The sequence below is a fragment of the Bos taurus genome, chromosome 21 (assembly GCF_002263795.3).
Source record: "Bos taurus isolate L1 Dominette 01449 registration number 42190680 breed Hereford chromosome 21, ARS-UCD2.0, whole genome shotgun sequence".
NCBI classification, from domain to species: Eukaryota; Metazoa; Chordata; class Mammalia; order Artiodactyla; family Bovidae; genus Bos; species Bos taurus.
The window spans coordinates 56,202,043-56,222,218 of NC_037348.1; the positions used below are offsets into that span (position 1 = coordinate 56,202,043).

The 20,176-nt window shown below is 37.0% G+C and overlaps 1 protein-coding gene across 3 annotated transcripts in view; it reads right to left on the minus strand.

Annotated features, from left to right (window-relative positions):
- Positions 1-8,066: 8,066 nt before the first annotated feature.
- Positions 8,067-20,176, minus strand: part of PPP4R3A (protein phosphatase 4 regulatory subunit 3A) — a 35,419-nt gene continuing 23,309 nt past the window's right edge. For 2 of the 3 annotated variants that reach the window (XM_005222133.5, XM_059878951.1), the window contains exons 8-15: positions 19,916-20,047; positions 19,712-19,814; positions 18,112-18,270; positions 12,967-13,136; positions 11,978-12,120; positions 11,136-11,326; positions 10,506-10,732; positions 8,067-9,315 (exon numbers count right to left, since the gene is read on the minus strand). In XM_005222133.5, the coding sequence (XP_005222190.1) occupies positions 9,205-9,315; positions 10,506-10,732; positions 11,136-11,326; positions 11,978-12,120; positions 12,967-13,136; positions 18,112-18,270; positions 19,712-19,814; positions 19,916-20,047 (1,236 nt within the window). In that variant the 3' untranslated portion in view covers positions 8,067-9,204. The remainder of the gene's footprint in view (positions 9,316-10,505; positions 10,733-11,135; positions 11,327-11,977; positions 12,121-12,966; positions 13,137-18,111; positions 18,271-19,711; positions 19,815-19,915; positions 20,048-20,176) is intronic. The other variant, NM_001205520.1, reaches the window with a different exon arrangement.

Here is a 20,176-nt window from a genome sequence, read left to right on the forward strand (position 1 = left end):
AGTGACTTAGCACACAGCAGCACACGTTATAAATGGATGTTGAATTTTGTTAAATCCTTTTTCATCTATTGAGATACTCATGATTTTTATCATTCATTTCATTAATGTGACTTAACACATTTTACAGATGTTCAACCATCTTTGCACCTTAGGAATAAATCCCATTTGACCATGGATGTAATCCTTTTACGGAGAAGGCAATGGCACCCCTCTCCAGTACTCTTGCCTGGAAAATCCCATGGATGGAGGACCCTGGTAGGCTGCAGTCCATGGGGTCACTAAGAGTCGGACACAACTGAGCAATTTCACTTTAACTTTTCACTTTCATGCATTGGAGAAGGAAATGGCAACCCACTCCAGTGTTCTTGCCTGGAGAATCCCAGGGACGGGGAAGCCTGGTGGGCTGCCGTCTATGGGGTCGCACAGAGTCGGACACGACTGAAGCGACTTAGCAGCAGCAGCAGTGATCTTTTTAATGCATTGTTGGATTTGGTTTGCTAATATTTTGTTGAGGGTTTTTGCATCTATGTTTATCAAGGATATGATCTATAATTTTCTTTTTTTGTGTGTGTGGTGTCCATCTCCGGTTTTGATATCAGGATAATGCTAGCCTCATAAAATGAATTAGAAATGTTTCCTCTTCTTCTAAACTTTGAACAAGTTTAAGAAAGAATGGTATTGATTTTTTTAAATGTTTGGTAGAATTCACTAGTGAACCCATCTGGGTCCACAAAATCCCATCTGGACTTTTCCTGGGAAGTTTTTGATTACCAGTTCAACCTACTTGCTAATAATTTGTCAGTTCAAATTTTTGTCTGATCTTCCTGCGTTTATGTCTTGCTATGATTTTGTCCATTATTCAGTCAGTTCAGTTGCTCAGTCATGTCCAACTCTTTGAGACCCCATGGACTGCAGCACGCCAGGCCTCCCTGTCCATCACCAACTACTGGAGCTTGCTCAAACTCATGCCCATTGAGTCAGTGATGCCATCCAATTATCTCATCCTCTGTCATCCCCTTCTCCTCCTGACTTCAATCTTTCCCAGCATCAGAGTCTTTTCAAATGAGGCAGTTCTTTGCATCAGGTGACCAAAGTATTGGAGTTTCATCTTCAACATCAGTCCTTCCAATGAACATTCAGGACTGATTTCCTTTAGGATGGACTGGTTGGATGTCCTTGCAGTCCAAGGGACTCTCAAGAGTCTTCTCCAACACCACAGTTCAAAAGCATCAATTCTTCAGTGCTCAGCTTTCTTTATAGTCCAACTCTTACATCCATACATGACCATTGGGAAAACTATAGCTCTGACTAGACGGACTTTTGTTGGCAAAGTAACGTCTCTGCTTTTTAGAATGCTGTCTAGGTTGGTCATAGCTTTTCTTCCAAGGAGCAAGCATCTTTTAATTTCATGGCTGCAGTCACCATCTGCAGTGATTTTGGAGCCCAATAAAATAAAGTCTGACACTGTTTCCCCATCTATTTGCCATGAAGTGACGGGACTGGATGCCATGATCTTAGTTTTCTGAATGTTGAGCTTTGAGCCAACTGTTTCACTCTCCTCTTTCACTTTCATCAAGAGGCTCTTTAGTTCTTCTTTGCTTTCTGCCCTAAGTGTGATATCATCTGCATAACTGAGGTTATTGATATTTCTCCCAGCAATCTTGATTCCAGCTTGTTCTTTATCCACCCCAGCATTTCTCATGATGTACTCTGCATAGAAGTTAAATAAGCAGGGTGACAATATAAAGCCTTAATGTACTCTTTTCCCGATTTGGAACCAGGCTGTTTTTCCATGTCCAGTTTTAACTGTTGCTTCTTGACCTGCATACAGATTTCTCAGGGGGCAGGTCAGGTGGTCTGGTATTCCCATCTCTTTCAAAATTTTCCACAGTGTGTTGTGATCCACAAAGTCAAAGGCTTTGGCATAGTCAATAAAGCAGATGTTTTTCTAGAACTCTCTTGCTTTTTTGATGATCCCGTGGATGTTGGTAATTATTCCTTTATAATCCTTTTCATTCCTATAACAGTGTCCCAACAAAATATCTTGCATTCTGATTTTTGTAATGTGAATCCTCTATTTTTCTTGAACAATTAAGCGTGTGTGTGTTTTTTTCCTCCACTGTAATCAAGTTTGCCACTTCCAGTAGTGGAACTGCTTGGTTTCACAGCTGTTCTGCATTGGTAGAACTACCTAGGTGGTTCAGCTGAGGGAGAAGTGGAAGGTGGGCATGGGAGTGACCTGAGCCCCAAATGTCAGACTCCCACTTTTTAATGTAAAGATTCCTGAATGAACTCTTCTTAATTTGTTATATGCCTTTGGCTAATTTCCAGAGTGCTGAAATAGTTGGTTTTGATAATTTTTAAATTGTCAGTTTTTAAATACTTTAAAATTTTTAAATATTCAGTTTTTAGGTTTCATGGGGGAGATTTGCAAGTTCATCATGTTGCCAGTGCTGAATGTATATTTTTACCCAATATTTTGGGTATTGACAGCCCCTGCCACTGTATAGACTGAATTGACTCATGAAAATGGATAGTTTTAAGTTTTAAAGACAAAAATCATCATAGCCATTTCCCTCCATTTTGGACTGTATTAATATATTACATACCTACCATCTATTGAATATTGGGATACTTGCTTTATCTACACACACACACACACATACACACATTCATTCTACAGTCCTCACACTTGACTTGTAATGTTACTCTCATTGTGGATGGGGAAACCAAGCCTTGAGGAGCTTGTCTAACGTACTCAGTAGGGGAGGAAGAAGTCACGCAGGCCATTCTGACTATGCTGTTGCCATCATACCTGTTTCTGCAGTTGTTCACCACTTTCTCCAAGGAAATGTGTTCTTGGTATCAATTTGATTCAGTCAGTTCAGTCGCTCAGTTGTGTCTGACTCCTTGCGACCGCATGCACTGCAGCACGCCAGGAGTGGCGTGATGGACTGCAGCATGTCCATCACCAATTCCCGGAGCTTGCTCAGACTCATGTCCATCGAGTCGGTGATGTCATCCAACTATCTCATCCTCTGTCATCCCCTTCTCCTCCTGCCTTCAAACGTTCCCTGCATCATGGTCTTTTCTAGTGAGTCAGTTCTTCACATCAGGCGGCCAAAGTATTGGAGCTTCAGCTTCAGTATCAGTCCTTCCAATGAGTATTCAGGACTGATTTCCTTTAGGATGGACTGGTTGGATCTCCTTGCAGTCCAAGGGACTCTCAAGAGTCTTCTCCAACACCACAGTTCAAAATAATCAATTATTTGGCGCTCAGCTTTATAGCTGAGCTGGGCACTCAGCTCTCCCATCCACACATGAGTACTGGAAAAACCATAGCTTTGACTAGACGGACCTTTGTTGGCAAAGTAATGTCTCTGCTTTTTAGTATACTGTCTAGGTTGGTCATAGCTTTTCTTCCAAGGAGCAAGCGTCTTTTAATTTTATGGCTGCAGTCGCCATCTGCAGTGATTTTGGAGCCCAGAATATAAAGTCCGTCACTGTTTGCCCATCTATTTGCCATGAAGTGATGGGACTGGATGCCATGATGTTCATTTTTTAAATGCTGAGTTTTAAGCCAACTTTTTCACTTTTATCAGGAGGTTCTTTAGTTCTTCTTCACTTTCTGCCCTAAGTGGGGTGTCATCTGCATATGTGAGGTTATTGACATTTCTCCTGGCAATCTTGATTCCAGCTTGTGCTGCGTCCAGCCTGGCATTTTGTATGATATACTCTGCATGTAAGTTAAAGAAACAGGGTGACAGAATACAGCCCTGACGTACTCCTTTCCGTCTGTTGTTTCATGTCTGGTTCTAACTGTTGCTTCTTGACCTGCAGATAGATTTCTCAGGAGGCAGGTCAGGTGGTCTGGTATTCCCATCTCTTGAAGAATTTTCCACAGTTTGTTGTGATCCACACAGTCAAAGGCTTTGGCATAGTCAACGAGGCAGATGTTTTTCTGGAACTCTCTTGCTTTTTCTATGATCCAGTGGATGTTATGTCCAGCGGCAATTTGATCTCTGGTTCCTCTCTTTTCTAAATCCAGCTTGTACATCTGGAAGTTCTCTGTTCATGTACTGTTGAAGCCTTGGAGAATTTTGAGCATTACTTTGCTAGCATGTGAGATGAGTGCAATTGTGTGGTAGTTTGAACATTCTAATCGACTTGATTAATCAACATGTGTGGAGCACATATTGTTAGTTTCTTGAGTCTCATTCAACCTGGTTTGTTCTGTCCCCAGCCTCCCCCACTGGTTTCTAGTCTTCCAATGTAGGTCCATAAAGAACTTGTATTGGGAGGGCTTATGATGAAAGGTTTTCACTAATAATTCAAATCACATTCAGACCCTTTTTGAAAGCGGCCTGAGTATTCTAAAAGCCACTTTTTTTTTTTTTTTTTTTCTGGGCTTTTGGTTTTTATGGGGCACCTACTTCCCACAATATGAGCCAAAAAATAACCATCCTGGAGGTTAATAAAATTTCATTATTTCCTCTTCTTCTTCCAGAACGGTACTTTATAGAATGCTGTACTACAGTTTGAATGATCACATTCTTCAAGCTCTTTATCAGAAACGTTATTCTTTCAGAAATGAAATGCATCCGTTTTCTCATTCTTGTGAAGTGCTCATTGAGTCGACACAGAAAATCTATTTACCCAACCAATCTACCTACATATCTGATCATATAAATCTAGTCTTCCTTCTGGGAACTCACACCCCAAGAAATAGACCAAGATACAAATGTTTAAGTGTGTTAGATAAATAAAACATGCAGACCACTAGATGTGAAATCTACAGCCTTTGGCTAAGTCTAGCTATAAAAGGGGAGAAGGCAATGGCACCCCACTCCAGTACTCTTGCCTGGAAAGTCCCATGGATGGAGGAGCCTGGTGGGCTGCGGTCCACGGGGTCGCCAAGAGTCAGACACGACTGAGCGACTTCACTTTCTTTTCACTTTCATGCATTGGAGAAGGAAATGGCAACCCACTCCAGTGTTCTTGCCTGAAAAATCCCAGGGACGGGGGAGCCTGGTGGGCTGCCGTCTATGGGGTCGCACAGAGTCAGACACGACTGAAGCGACTTAGCAGCAGCAGCAGCAGTAGCTATAAAAGGCAGGGGTCTATATGTACATGTAAAGAACTATGACCAACAACACATCAGTAAGAGAATTAGAGGTGTGGAGTTCAGGATGAACAGAACTGAAGTGCAGTTTTAATAGTTGTTAAAATGATTCAAGATAGGCTAATTGTATGAACCTAAAATACTCCCTTTGTCACTAATCTAAGGCTTACCAGCATAAAGGACAAGACAAAGGTCTTGAGTCCTCTCCCTTTATATCCACAAAGAGAATCTTATGGTCAAGAATGAGTCAAACTGACTGTGTAGGGGTGTCTGCTAAGACTTCCCTAGTCTGTATATTGTATGTACATTACTCAGTCTTTCCTTCATTTATCCAGTAAACATTTGGAGATTCATCTGTAGGCCATGTATCATGTTAGACACTAACAACTCTTCCTTCAAGGTCAGAGTCCCTAAGTGTAAGAGGAACAGTTCAAAAGGATAAATGAGTTCATCAGCAGGCAAGGCAAGAGCGTTCAGAGGCACATGACATGTACTCACTGCCGTATTTAAAATACATCATCAGTAATCACCAAGGACCCAGTGTACAGTACATGGACTCTGCTAAATGTTACCTGGCAGCCTGGTTGGAAAGGGGTTTAAGGAAGAATGGATACATGTATGGCTGAGCTCCTTCGCTGTTGACCTGAAACTATCACAACATTGTTAATCAGCTATACCCCAATACAAAATAAAAAGTTCAAAAGGAAAAAAAAAAAAAAAGACATACGACAGGCAGTCTTTTAGGGCACAGAACAAACGGATAGGGACATAAAAGTAACGTGGCTTGATGGAAACTGGGAAGATGAGTACCCTGATGAATCGCAGCAGTGGTCAAGCAGGGAGCTATCAGACAGTAGAAAGGTCAGTAATGTTACAGCACATGATGTTAGAGCAGCCGAGAATAAGGTATCAGGAAGATAATGGATAGTAGCCAATGCTGCCTAGGTGTCAGGTAATATAAACTGGATAGGGTCCCCTGAATTTGTGATAGGATGACCTACACCACGGTGGGAACATAAAGAAATTAAGCCCATTTAGCATCATGTTGAAGCAATCACTAAGCCCTTGGAGATCTTAACCTATGAGAGCAAAAAGGTCAAGGAAAGTTATGTCTCCAACAAGAGTTATTTTAAGGACCGAGACATCTGACTCCAGCAGTTAGCACATTTGTCTATTTGAAGAGAGTCTCTAATTTCCTTTCAAAACAGCCAAGATAAATCATTAAGGCCAAAGGGAAAAATCAAACTAATCTAGCATTGAGTACCCCAGTATACTGATGACTGCCACATTTCATGTGTCAATGTTCCATATAATGGTAGACAATACTTCATCCCATAAACATGTTTTTATAATCCTCTTGCTCGAAATATTATGGCAGTTAATAAAACCTCATATATAAGGATTTTGAAGGTCCTAAATTTTCCCCTAGAGGAATTTTTGATATGGTAAATACTAGAGGTTGGTAACTTTAAGATCTCCACTTAAAAGAACTCTTCCAGTGTAAACTCCTTGCTATTCTAAGCTTTGCAAAGGCCAATGCTTACATTAAGAATTAAAAAAGAGACACATTCCTCCCTGCTCCATGCCTCCCCTTCATTTCCACAACTGACTTGCACATTGGCCTTCCAAAGAAAATGACACGCAGAATCTGAGTACGATCAGGCTGGGAAAACCCATCAGGCTTCATTCTATCAAAAAAGTCCCGAGTAACATTTCTTGACAAGATGGATGTCAAGGTGTTTTCTCTTGACAATTACAGGGTTTTTTTTTTTGTTTTTTTTTTTTTCCAGAAATTGCTAGGTAATCACTGAGAGGTGAAATGTGCTTTCCCTTTTATAAAATGAGGAAAAGAACCAATAGGTATCATTAAAATATGTGAATACTTACATTATACTGACATTGGTTATCAAGATAGTATTTACACTCAAAAGCATGGATTTTTGTGTCAGATGAACTGTGTCAAGTATTGTTTTTCTAGTAATTTATTGCTAATAGTCTTCCTCCATGAAACTTTTTTCTCCTATTGTAGCAACTTGTATGAAGTTTCTACTTTAGTAACCAACCTGTGCATCATTGAAAGGGCATCTCTTAAATGTTGAAGCTTGATAGTTAATACCTATTTTTCTTTTTTTTTTTAAAATATACTGGACCACAATTCATGAAAATAAGGGGTGGTTCTTCCCATTACCCAAGAACTCCCAGAATACCAAGACAAGTAAGTGTTGCATGAGTCAATCAGAAAGATCAGTTTAAACTGTATGTTTAAGGAACAGACATTTCACATGGACTTTCTAGGTAATAAAGGAAGACATAATATAATTAAGTTAGATCCTATTAAGTTTTTGTTCTCTTTATTTACAACATAAATTGATTAAAATTATTAATTGCCAGAACTTGTGACCCAGAAGTATCTCTATACTGTAGTGAAATACACTTAACTCTTATAATGCACCCAAAGTTTCATTAAAAAAAAAAAAAAAATTAGTCAACAATAAGACTCTCATGACTGTAGCAAGTTGATGATTTCCGGTTTTCTGCTCACCTGTTCCATGTAACATGTTTTTGGTACCTCGATGTACTGAGCGCTAGCAAAGGAGCGCAGGTCGGAGCACACAGTGCTCGCTGGACTATCCAGTTAAAGTGTGTGATACTTAAAATAGTATCCTTTTCCTAGATAGGAATTTTTATTCACATTTGCAAATACATTCTTCCGTAAGTTCTAAAATCTTCACTTTAAAAAAGTGAAGGTATGTGGAACTGAGATATTTATGTTTCCTTAAAAATTTTAGCACACCTAAGACAATAAAAAGAACCTATTTAAAAAACACTGTTAATAAGGTGGTATCTGATGGTCCTCTGGCCAGGTATTTATTTAGGAACCATCAATTACAACTCCAACTGGTATTCCAAAGGGAGCAGTTAAAAAAACGAAAAATACAACTAATACAATTTCTCTTACTCTTCACTTTTATTATTCAAAAGTCAGTATGTTATTCTTAAATCATTCATCCTCAATTTTGATTTAATGTACCATCATTTTTCCCCAGATATGAAATTTCAGAATCTCTTTGGAATACTAATTTCACGTTTCTAGGTTTAACAAAACTGTTGAAATTTTAAATTCCATTCTGTTTCCCTGAATTCTCAAGACAATTGCTGATGTAAATTTTAATATAAAATATTTAGTCACAAAATAGTATTGCTTTTTGTATGCACATAGTTGTAAGATTACTTTGCTTTTGTCAATAAAAACTATACCATCTTTCATAAAACTCTAAACAAATTAAGAAATGTAGAACAAAAATTACACATGGTAAAACAGGTACCAGCACAACGTTAGGTTATATTACATCAAAAAAAATTTTAATGGTCCCAAATATATATACTCAACAACTAAGCATACACTCAGAGAAGAAGAAAAAAAATCAAAAACAAAATGAAACAAAAAATTATGACACAAATGACCACATCTAGAATTCCACTCAATCTTTAATCAAGTAGGGACAAATCCCCACTTAAAAAAATCTGCAGTTTGAAGGGCAAAGGGAACAGATAAAAAAGAGGAAACTTTATATTCGCCCCTCCCCCAAAGAAGTTTTCCAAACCTGTTGTAACTTGACTAAAATGTTCAGAATGTATGATTTTAAAGGCAGGTCTCTTTATACAAAGAAACTGCTGGCATTCTTAACTAGTGAAGAATTATGGCAGAAAAGCCTATTCTTCTGAGTCTCAAACATGGTCCGAGAAAGCATATTCTGATTGTAGCAACTGACCAGTCAAACCAGAGTTCCACTTACAAAACCCCTGCCCTGTTGGCTTTTTGTTTCCATTTCCTTCCCTGAGAAAAGGGCAATGTGTGGTCCAAGCTGGAGAGCTCAAAGGCGTAAGTCCTTCCCCTAAATGCGTAACATCCCCTCCTCCTGCTCCACTGAATTGGCACTTGATGAGCAGAAGTCAAGTGTGCGAGCTGATGGGTGTGTCAGTCATTCACAAGAAACCACTGCTTTGTTGTCGATGTTGTAGTGGGGAGGGGTAGAGAACCAGTTTTCTTGACAGGTCCTGATCACAGGCAGTTGCCACTATTATGACTCAAACTTTGCTTTCTTTGACAACGGCAGAGTGTCTTCCTTGTCATCATCCTCATCGTCCTCTTCATCATCGTCAGGGTAATCTACCAGACCCACGAGGCCTCCCTGTTCAAAAATAAGGATTATTTCAAGAAAAGACTACGTTTTTTAATACTTGTGTTTTAAGTCTGAGTAAAGGACATCCTCCCACCCCAATATACAAACTGGTTATTTCTGGGAGGTGAGACTGTATGGAGCTGAAATTTATTACATATTTCCCAAGTTTTCCATGATAAATTTTTAAGCAGCTGATGGGATTTCCCTGGTGGCTCAGATGGTAAAGAAATCTGCCTGCAATACAGGAGACCCAGGCGCGATCCCTTGGTTGGAAAGATCCCCTGGAGAGGGGAATGGCAACCCACTCCAGTATTCTTGCCTGGAGAATCCCATGGACAGAGAAACCTGGTAGGCTATATAGTCCATGAATTACAAAGAGTCAGACACAACTGATAAACTTAACACTTTCACGTGATCCTTGCAAACCACTCGGGAGATCAATACTAAGTACTGAATTTAAAATTCAACATTTAAGTTTTAAGACTTAATGCATTAAAATTTTTTAACACAGTCTCAACAGTATCAAAATTAAAACCACAGAAAATAAACAGACCACTAGAAATAAGGGTAGACAGGCTCTCAGAGGCTAGGAAAGTGATTCTGCCCTGTTCCTTTCTCATCTCATCCAGGCCCTGCTCCTTCACCAGAAACCACTGTGACTCACATCAGACCTGTTGTACATCAATGAATCCCAAATGCCACTGTGTTAGCTTAGTCCAGGGAAACATAAGGTGGCCAAAAAAATTGGTTTTTATTTAGAGATTATGTTTGTCTCGTATTTTGGTGGTAAAATTTTGATCCTTCCTAAATGAAATGTTTGTGATAGTAGACAGTTAATTGCTTTTTATAAACCTTGCTTTAAAAAAAAAAAAAAAAAAAAAAGGCATGTCCAGATATTTAAATTATCTTCTCCCCACGAAGTCTTTACCTGGGTATTAATTGGGAAAATTGATAAAATATAGTAAACTTTCTGTAAATGTTTTGACATATACAAGTATGAGCCTAAGGTTCTAAAATGTGAACAGCCAAAATAAGAATATATTCAAACTTCTATATGGGTTGTAAAAACTTTCAGAAATCTTTCAGCTCCTGGTGGGAGAATTCTTCTCTAGTTCACAAATGTTAAAATCAGTTCCAAAAGACAGTAACTGAAAGGAGTCCTAGCCATGACAATTAGTGTTGAGAAAGCTGGAACATACCTTGGTAGTAATAGCTGCCGTCTGAGATGTACTTTTAGGGATGGATCCAGGAGAGCCTGGAGACCCTGGCGATCCAGGTGATCCTGGAGAACCAGGCAGATTTGTTGCAGGTGACTGGCTGGAGAGGGTGGTCTTTGTTCCACTAGAGAGGGAAAGCTTGAAACTTGGGCTCTGCCGACCAGAAAGATTCGTTTTCAGAAGCACCTCCTTTTCCTCACTTTCTTTTACTAAAAATGAGAATATTGTCAATAGTTGTCACCCGTACTCATCTTTTACAATACCTCCAAATGAGGTGGCACTAAAACACAATAATTAACTAGCTTACTCCTTTGCAAGAGAGCAACACTGAAATTGTTTGTGAACAAAGCTTAGCAAAATATTAGGCGTCCTTATCCAGAAAAGGAAGGAAACCTTCATTGTTCTACCCTTCCTGAAATATCTTACACAAGTCAGATGAAGGAAATTTAGTCTATACCTTCACAACAGAGCTATTTAATCCACAGTCTATAAAAGCAAGAGTCTTTTAAAATCTGTTGTGACACAAAGTAGATACTAATCACTGTCAAGAAAAAAAGGATAAACCTAGAGTGAGAAAGCCTTCATTTTTCTCTGCCCATCTTTTCAACATACATTTCTTCCTCTCCATGAATTTACTTATTGGATCCATAATGTCATCATCATTCTTAGTTTTGTCAGATGGAGACACTACAGCTTCTCCATCTTCCATGTCGTCTTCATCTGTGTTGAACCACATCTCCTCTTCATCTTCTAGTGTTCTAGCATCTCTTCGATATCGATGATTCCTCAAAATGGAACGCATACTGTGAGCAAAGAGAAGAGTAAAATGAACAGACTTATAAGGACTTTTTTAGTCTTCAAATATTGTCCCAAATTACAGTCTTAATAGATGAATGGAATATTACAGATTCACAGACATAGAGGCTGTGGGAAAAAGAACAAAACAAAACAGATTTTACCCAGCACAGAACAAAACACTACACTCTACCATATCTAGTGTTAATTAGTGGAATCAAAATCCCTATTATCAAAATTGTACTGTTACAGATCAGTTATTAAACTAGGAATTAACAAGTCTTAATTTATGGATTTAAAAATATACCACAAGTATGTGAATTCAGGTATTTTGGAAAAAGGTACACAACCTCATTAAAATAATTTGTAACATTAAAGAAAAACTAATAATCTGATTTTACTTTGGACACAAAAAATTAGCCTTACTGTCATATCAGTGTTTTGCTTTTTTTCTTTTGCATTGTCTAACTGGATATATATGCCTGAGATAGGTCTACAGGTCATATCCACCTAACACTGCCAGGAAAACATTTACATTGATCATTAGAGAAAAATACAACTTCTGTTTATTTCCCCCTCCCTTGCCAAGCTAAATAATACACAAACAAAAAAGAGCTGCCACCATAAACCTGAATAGGTTCAAATATGTGGTAATCTACCTGTCAAGTTTGGGATTATCTTGCCTTTCTCTTTGTTGTTCAAATCTCAGTTTCAATCCTTTAAATGTTTGTACATAATCTACATCTTCCAGTGCTTTCCAGTAATTTTCAACTACATGAGCAGTTAATGACTTTATATCTTCCTATAAAAAGAATTATAATACAAAATGATAGGGAAAATGTTAATTTAGCAAAATATGAGGCTTAACTGCAGTGAACTCATAAACTCTCCCAGAATAGTAATTTCATAAAATTATTATCCAATCTTAGGGACAAATGAAAATGTGGCTACTTCCATATCCCCCAACTTTTGGTGCACCTCATAATTATCCATGGCTCTTTCCAAAGTAAATGCCCAGGTTCCACCCTAGATGATTCTCATTCAGTTAAGTCTGGGCTGAGCAAATATATTTTAAAATCACACTACAAAACAGTGCTAGAGATGGATGGCGGTGATGACTGCAAAACAATGTGAATGCACTTAATGCCACTGAACTGCACCCTTTAAAAATGGTTAAAAGGGCCAATTCTGTTATGTATATTTTACCATAATGTGTTAAAAAAACATGCCACAGATAATTAAGACACACACCAGTGTTTGAGAACTGCAAACATACTATATCAAAGAATCAAGTTTTCGCTCTTAAGAAACATGAAGAAACGTCAAGAAAAATCCAGAAAACCTCAAAGTCAAAAACAAAATAAAAACACATCCAAACACTAAGTCAACTATAATTTCACTTTCTTAAAACGACCAACATGACATTATTATATCAGTTTTCAAACTATTCTATAAAGGATTCATAGCTGCTGAGAGAGATTATTTTATTTTCTTAGTTGGAATTGAATCTCTCGTAAGCTTTTGGTAACATTGGTTTCCTTTCAGAAATTCTCTCCAAATATAATCTCAAAAAAGCCAAAATACCAATAATGCTTATTAGATTTTCTCAAACAAAATCAAAATTCTAACTAAAAAGCATAGAACCTACCACTCTAATAAATTCAAACATTTCTATTATAGCAGAGTTCATCAGATTGTAGCGGGATCCATTGTTGAGAAATGCTTTGACTACTGGTTCAAATAAAAAACTTTTCATTATGTAGCGGTTGTAAAACTCATCTTTTAATCCAATGATCTTTCTCTTAAAACGAAGAGCACCTGAAACACAGAGGTATTGTTGTTCAAATCACATACCATATTTTCGTATTTTAGAATTACAAAAAATAAACCAAAACTATTTAATAAACATAGTTCTTCATGCAGTAATAAGTTACTGCTTCCAGAAGTAAGAACCTAAAAGATTACAAAAGGGTTATCAGAAAAATGTATTCTAAAAGCAGTGTATGTCATTATAGAACGCAAGTCTTAGCCAGAAAAATTCTGGAATTAAGTTACTAATTACCAAGATGTATTTTATATCTGAAGTAAGAAATAAGATTGGGCTAATAAATGAATTAACCTATCATACTACTGCAGATGAGAAAATTCCAAATGTAACCTTTTGTATCTACCTTCAGAACAATAGAAGAAATATTAGGGCAATCCACTCTATAATTTGACCTTATTTTTGGACACTCTTATTATTTTAAATCAGGGTTAATGGGTTTACATTGGTTTGTATTTCGATGTGTTTGCAGAAATGCCATAAACCCACAGAAATCTGTAGGACCCCAAATTTGCCTTCCCATAGATTAGGAATCAATTTAGAGGATGCTTTTAAAATGTGGTCCTCTATGCTTGCTGCAGCGAGTATGCTTTTTTTCCCTAGTTTTCCTTTTTACAATTAATTAGGCTTTAACTTACAGATTAAAAGGTATATTTACATCTTGAAGTATGGGGAGTTACTTAAGTCACCATTCATCAAGATCCAAATATACTCAGACAGCTAGACTTCAACAAAGCCCTCTTCACCTAAACGTAATTATCAGTAAGTTAATGCCCCAGTTATTGTAAACAGTTCAAAAAAGCATACTCACTTCATGCAGTCACATCGTCTTCGGTTGGCAAGATTAAATATTGTGTTTGTATTTTGGTTTCTTTGGAGATCATGGAAGTGGCTCGTTAAATTGCCAATTTGTTATTAATCAAGTCCTTCATGAGCAGGTAGCCAGGCAACCATGCTGACACGGTTTCTGGGTAGGAAGGCAGAGGAGTAAAGCAGCTCAATTTTTCTTTAGTTGGCAGAAAAGAGGTCCACAAGTGAATGCCCAATTAGGTACAGTTGAGTATAAACTGCCTTAACAATCCAGCTTATTTAAGAGTGTCTCTTACTAAAGAGACACACTGGGCAGGGAGTTCAAAATAGTTTAAAAGTATTTTTAAACTACTATATAGTTTCAAATACAAAAGCATGGTGAAATAAAACATTTTAAACAATAAGCGGCATCTTTCTTTGTGATAATAAGTCAAAGCCTAACAATGAGTTTTGAGAGCCTTTTTTTTTTTTTTTTTTTAATGTTGCTTGACAGAGGAACTTAGGCAGTTCCATTTGTCAGAATAAAAATCAGAACTCATGCTAATAGGCCAAATTTTAAGCTTTTAGTAAATAAGGCAAGTGCTATTATCTTAAAAATTGTTACTCCAGCTTTGCAGGCTTTTTGGAGACTTGTGTCCTACCATAACACACACTGGCTAAACCCCGTGGTCTGCATGCATTTCCTGGGTAAGTGAAAAGAACTCCCTTTCTAGAATTCACTAAGACAGAGTATGCAGATGGTGCCACTGCCATCTCCTCAACAGCAGTTTTGTTCAAAACTGCTAAGGTGGATAGAATGTGATTCTAATGGGCTTTTTTGTTTTGCTCCTCATTTGCCCTTATATATTTATATTAAGAGTTGTGTTATTTCCACCCATACCTCTCCCCAAAAAGAAACTTGTATGAAAAATATCCAAACACTATTCTTGTTCTTGAATAAAAACTTACTTTAAAAAATTTACTAGTGAGTTCTATGAAGTCAAGCTGCTCAAAGGAGAGTAGAGAAAGCTTTTGGGATAAGTCAAATTAGCACAACTATAGGATTTTCAATGTAAAAGTGGCACTTGGCTTCCACTCACATCTCTAACATTCATTAGCATGCCAGGGATCTCTTAATGCTTAGTGTTAATCATCTCTGAAATAATAAATCTTACCTTATACAACATGAGATCTTATATATATAAGTGTGAAACTTTTTGCCTCACATGTAACTAATGATAACATTAGTTATACTAATGAATCATCTACCACAAAAGTTTTACTTCATTCTTCATATAGATTTTCATACTTTAAATAAAAACAATCAAACATCATAAAGGTATGAGCTAAAAAGCTACAGTGTAAAATCCAAGAATCTGGAAAAGGCCAAGACTGATAAAACTGGTGTGTATATTTGTGTATACTCAACACAAACATATCTAATGTATAAGGACTAGGTAACAATTGCTGTTCTCACCCACAGACTTATGTTGTCTTTAAATATAAGAAAAAAATTAAGAACCAGCAGATATAAAAAATGCAAAGTCCTCAAAATTTAAGCAATCTTTTGTCTTTACAAATGGGCATCTAAATTTACTTATAAAACTTCCCTTAAAAAACAAACCATATTTAATATTTCAATGTACTCTTTTCTAAGACTGAAAACACCTTAAATCTCAAACTTACGCTAATTCTTTTAGAAATTCTTGATAAAAATTCCTACTATATAGACAGTTCTAAAGAATGCATTCCTAATGACTGGCATCTTCTTTCAGAAGCTACTCATTCTCAATCCTGGAGAGAGCCGCACTGAGAATTACTTGAGAAAGAGTAAGGTTTAATCAATGATAGCCTAACTTAGTTTGGAAAATATTAATAAAACAAAACTTAGATTTTTGCGAGCATGCTTAGTTTCCTGTAATACAGACTCATTAATTAGTCACAGTTCTCTTCATAGTTCTCATCAAACTGAGACATTTTCTTTGCAGTATTCTAAGCAAAATAACAAGATGAAGGACTAAAGAAAAGGCCTTTCCTTTTCTGCCACTCTTCCACTAGACTCACATATTCCACCTATACCAAACCACTAAAACATCACACTTAACATTTTGTTCATCTGAATTATGTATTCAACCAAGAATGTCACCCTCTCTCATGATCAAGACACAACTTACTTTACTCATTTCTGCAAGATCTCCCTCGTCTGCCTCATTCAGGTAGAATAAGTCATTTTCACTATACATCCAAAAACACCTTGATATAATGCTGCTGTTGTTTTGGTTTTATCTCCTCCTAATGAACTCTAAGCCACTTGACAGCTGAGTCTAAGTCTTAATCATCTTTATCCTAATACCAGGTATGTACCATACTCCATCAAATCTAAGATGCCACTGATTACAAAAAACCTTTTCTACTATTAAGAAAACAAAACAAAAAAACTACCAATCATAACATGTCATTAATTTTAAGACTCAACTTGATATGAGTATCAATACATATCTTAGAATCAATAAAACGTGGTAGTAGGTGTTAAATTTACTGAAACAAAATTAATGTATTTATTTATTCAGTTTTTCCATTCTCTCCCATCTGCTCAAACTCCCTTTCCCGCACTCAAATAAGACCTTCCAGACGTGAAAGAACAATTCAGAGGTGTTTGTTATTAACTCCCTCTCAACTTGCTTTGGGACTCTCACTTTTCCTGTGGTAGGTTTATAAGGGAAATGAGTATGAGTTTAAAAGCCCTTCTTTATATGCACCACATGTGTTCTCAGTACACACTGCAGAATCCACACTAGCTAATTCAGCTGTAACAACTGTCACCCTGATAGGTTTCCTTCTAAGAAAAATTCATTCAACTTTCTATGTTTAATACTGTTTTAAAGATAAAATGTTGACACGGTAAGTTAACATCAGGAATATCCTTATAACATTTTTTAACTTAAGGATGTTTTAAAAATTAATTAAGCAAAACCTTTTTTTTTTTTTTGGCCATACCACATGGCTTTTGGGATCTTAACTCCCCAACCAGGTATTGAACCCGTGCCCTTGGCAATGAAAGTGTGGAGTCCTAACCATTCCATTCACCAGGGAATTCCCAAGCAAAATAATTTAAAATGAAAGTAAAAAAAGATAGCAAAAACATGTTTATGTTCAGGCCTCTAACTAGTGGATGATTACAATGCCTTTATATACCAACAAAACCAAACTTACCCATAAAAACCAAAAGGCCAAAAGAGTTACCAACAAACATCTCTTACTGAACCTCTAGTGTACCCTAAAATTGGTGTGTCAACTTACCAAAGAAAGCTGACTGCTACATGATCAAGAACATGCTAGATTAATCTATTTATAATTCAGAAACATGTTTCATTTCAGTAAACTAGGGTTTTATGAATACAGTGAAAGTCAATTTTTGAAAAACGTATAACTAAAACAGCCTTGTTAAAAGACTTGTTGCTCTAAGAGTTAACAAACCTTTCTCATAAAGGTCTACAGAATACATATTCTAGGCTTTGTGGGCACAAATGGTCTCTGTAGCTTTATTTCAACAATGCTTTAAAACCATAAAACTATTTTTCAGCTCACAAGTGGTGCAAACACAGAGCACGGACTGGATGTGGCCACAGCTGTGGTTTGTTACCCTTGCTCTAAAATACCTGCGGTGACACAGGGTAATGTATTACAGCTGGGTGTCAAATATGTCTCAGTAAAGCAAGGGGGAAAACATTTGGGGAATTAATGAATGGACCATCTGTAGACATTTGTGCTAGGCAGTCTGTAACTTAGAAAAAAACGCATTTTGGAAACTTAGTACTATTAGCTATGTTTTCCAAATTATGAATATATTCTTCATGGCAGTGTGAGATTCTAGTCTCACAAGAGTGTCTAATTTGTGACTGTCATGCCATATATACTAAGTAAAAAATAAATAAGGTAATAAAATGATTTAAGGTGTCATTTTAATAATGTAATACTTTAATATATCTTTATTGTATACTGAGAAAGAAGAATCAGGAAAATCACTGCTCAAAATGTGGCAAGAGTACATTGTCAGTATAGTTTAGTATTAGAACCTAGGTTTCCTGAAATCAGTGATCTTTTCTTCTCAGGCAACAAGACTGAAAGATACCACAATAATACAGAGACAATAAGTAATCCAGCAGAAGCAACACTTACACAATGCCAAGAAAGCATGCTTCGAGGCCATAAGAACCAGCACTCTCCGGAGGATGTCCTTGTTAATAATGTAGTTCTTTATGTGGTAGGTATGGTGCTCCACACAAAATGTTAACAATTCCAATACCAATGCCAATAACTGGGCAGTCTGAAAATCATCTGAACAAAACACAATTATACTTAATGGCTTATATTCATTTTCCCCCCAAATTCCAATCAAATAAAATCCTTCCTATTAACCCAAATATGTTCAAATTAAGGAAAAGGAAACTAACATTTACTGAATGCCTACCATGTGCTAAGAACTGTGCTTTCCATTTTTCACATCTAATTTAAACAACTCTGAAGACTTAGTGTCATAAGACCCAGGTGTGAAATGTTATTAGTAAGGCAACTGGGATACAAATCTATTAGATCTGCTTTATTCCGAAGCATGAGAATGCTCTACCATGTCTTACCATGTTCCTCAGCGGATGCAGATATCACAGGAGGTCCTACCAGACATCATCCAGCTTTAATGAACTGCTCTCTCTGCTCCTTTGATTCGTGTGCTTGATTTGTGCCTCCTTTTACTCCATATTACTGAGTCCACACTGCATTATAATCTAATCACCGGTTTATCTTCCTCACCAGGCAGCAAGCCTCCAAAAGTATTTCACACAGTTTTTTTCATTTCCTTCATTTAACCCCTGAAGATTAGCACAGTGCCTTTCCCACAGAGGGCTCTCAATAAATGTTTGATGAACTAAACATGTAGGTTTGGAAGGAAGCCTCAAGATTTACCTACTATATATTGTGTTCCTAAGACTTACTTTCAGAGTCATAAAAAAGGGTAAATTAACATTTATTTTCTAAGTGGTATTATGAATTATCAATATAGCATATTTAACTTATATGACAAAATTACTTATTGTCAAAGCTTCAATAAGGAATTTCTCAATGTAGACCCTAAAACTACTGTTATTTTCTAAATCTCACACAAGACACACACAAGCTAAAGTAATAAAATGCAGAAATAAATAATCCTAACTTGGAATAATCCTTAATGCCAAAAAAAAAAAAAAAGTTTAATACTGAGGACAAGCTTTGCTCTAGCTATACATGTGAAGTACAAATAACTTAAAATCAATCCTCTAATAATTACTTCCATTTGTTTCACATATGTAAATACAAACTAAACACAAATATTGCTTTAACAAAAAAATTGTTTTAAAACTGAGAGCAACAAATTATCTCTGGTATCTTCTTTCAGAGTTCTACTACCTCTGATTATAACACTTAAAAAAAAGAAACTTATCTTGACATTACCTCTTTTGAAAATATATTATTAGACCTCCTGTTGGCTCAGATCTGCCTGCAATGCAGCAGACCTGGGTTTGTTCCCTGGGTTGGGAAGATCCCCTGGAGAGGGGAATGGCTACCCGACTCCAGTATTCTTGCCTGGAGAATTCCATGAACAGAGGAACCTGGCAGGCTACATACAGTCCATGGGGTCGCAAAGAGTTGGAAACGACTGAGCAACTAATACACATTAACACCAACTTTTGGGGTTTCAGAATTCAAGAACAAAGAACTCAACTACCACCCTATATTATCTTACCTTTGCTAGGTTTGTCTTCAGTTGTATTTGCCAGCAAGGGGGCAGTAAGGACATGCATACAGTGCTTGTAGAAGAAACCCAGAAATTCAGTCTTTTCTGTTTTCTAAGGAATCAAGAACACTTTCATGAACTTTAACTGCACTGGTTCCTACCAGCAATAAAAATTATACTAGCATGAAAAAGTGAAAAATGCCCGTGGCTTACATTGGCAGTAGCCAACATGTTTTCCGGATCAACTAATGTTCGAAGCAGGCCCATAAGCTGGACTGCTCCTCCAAGTTCAGGGTCTGTATCACAAATCATATGTTCTATGATGAGGTTGATGAGCAAAATATCCTGTTGAGAAAAATGCACATAATAAGGATCACTTATTATAGGAGAGAATGGAAAGAGCACATACTATGACACATGCTACTGTATTACACCTGTATTTTGTTAACTGCAAACCAAATACTTGACTGACTT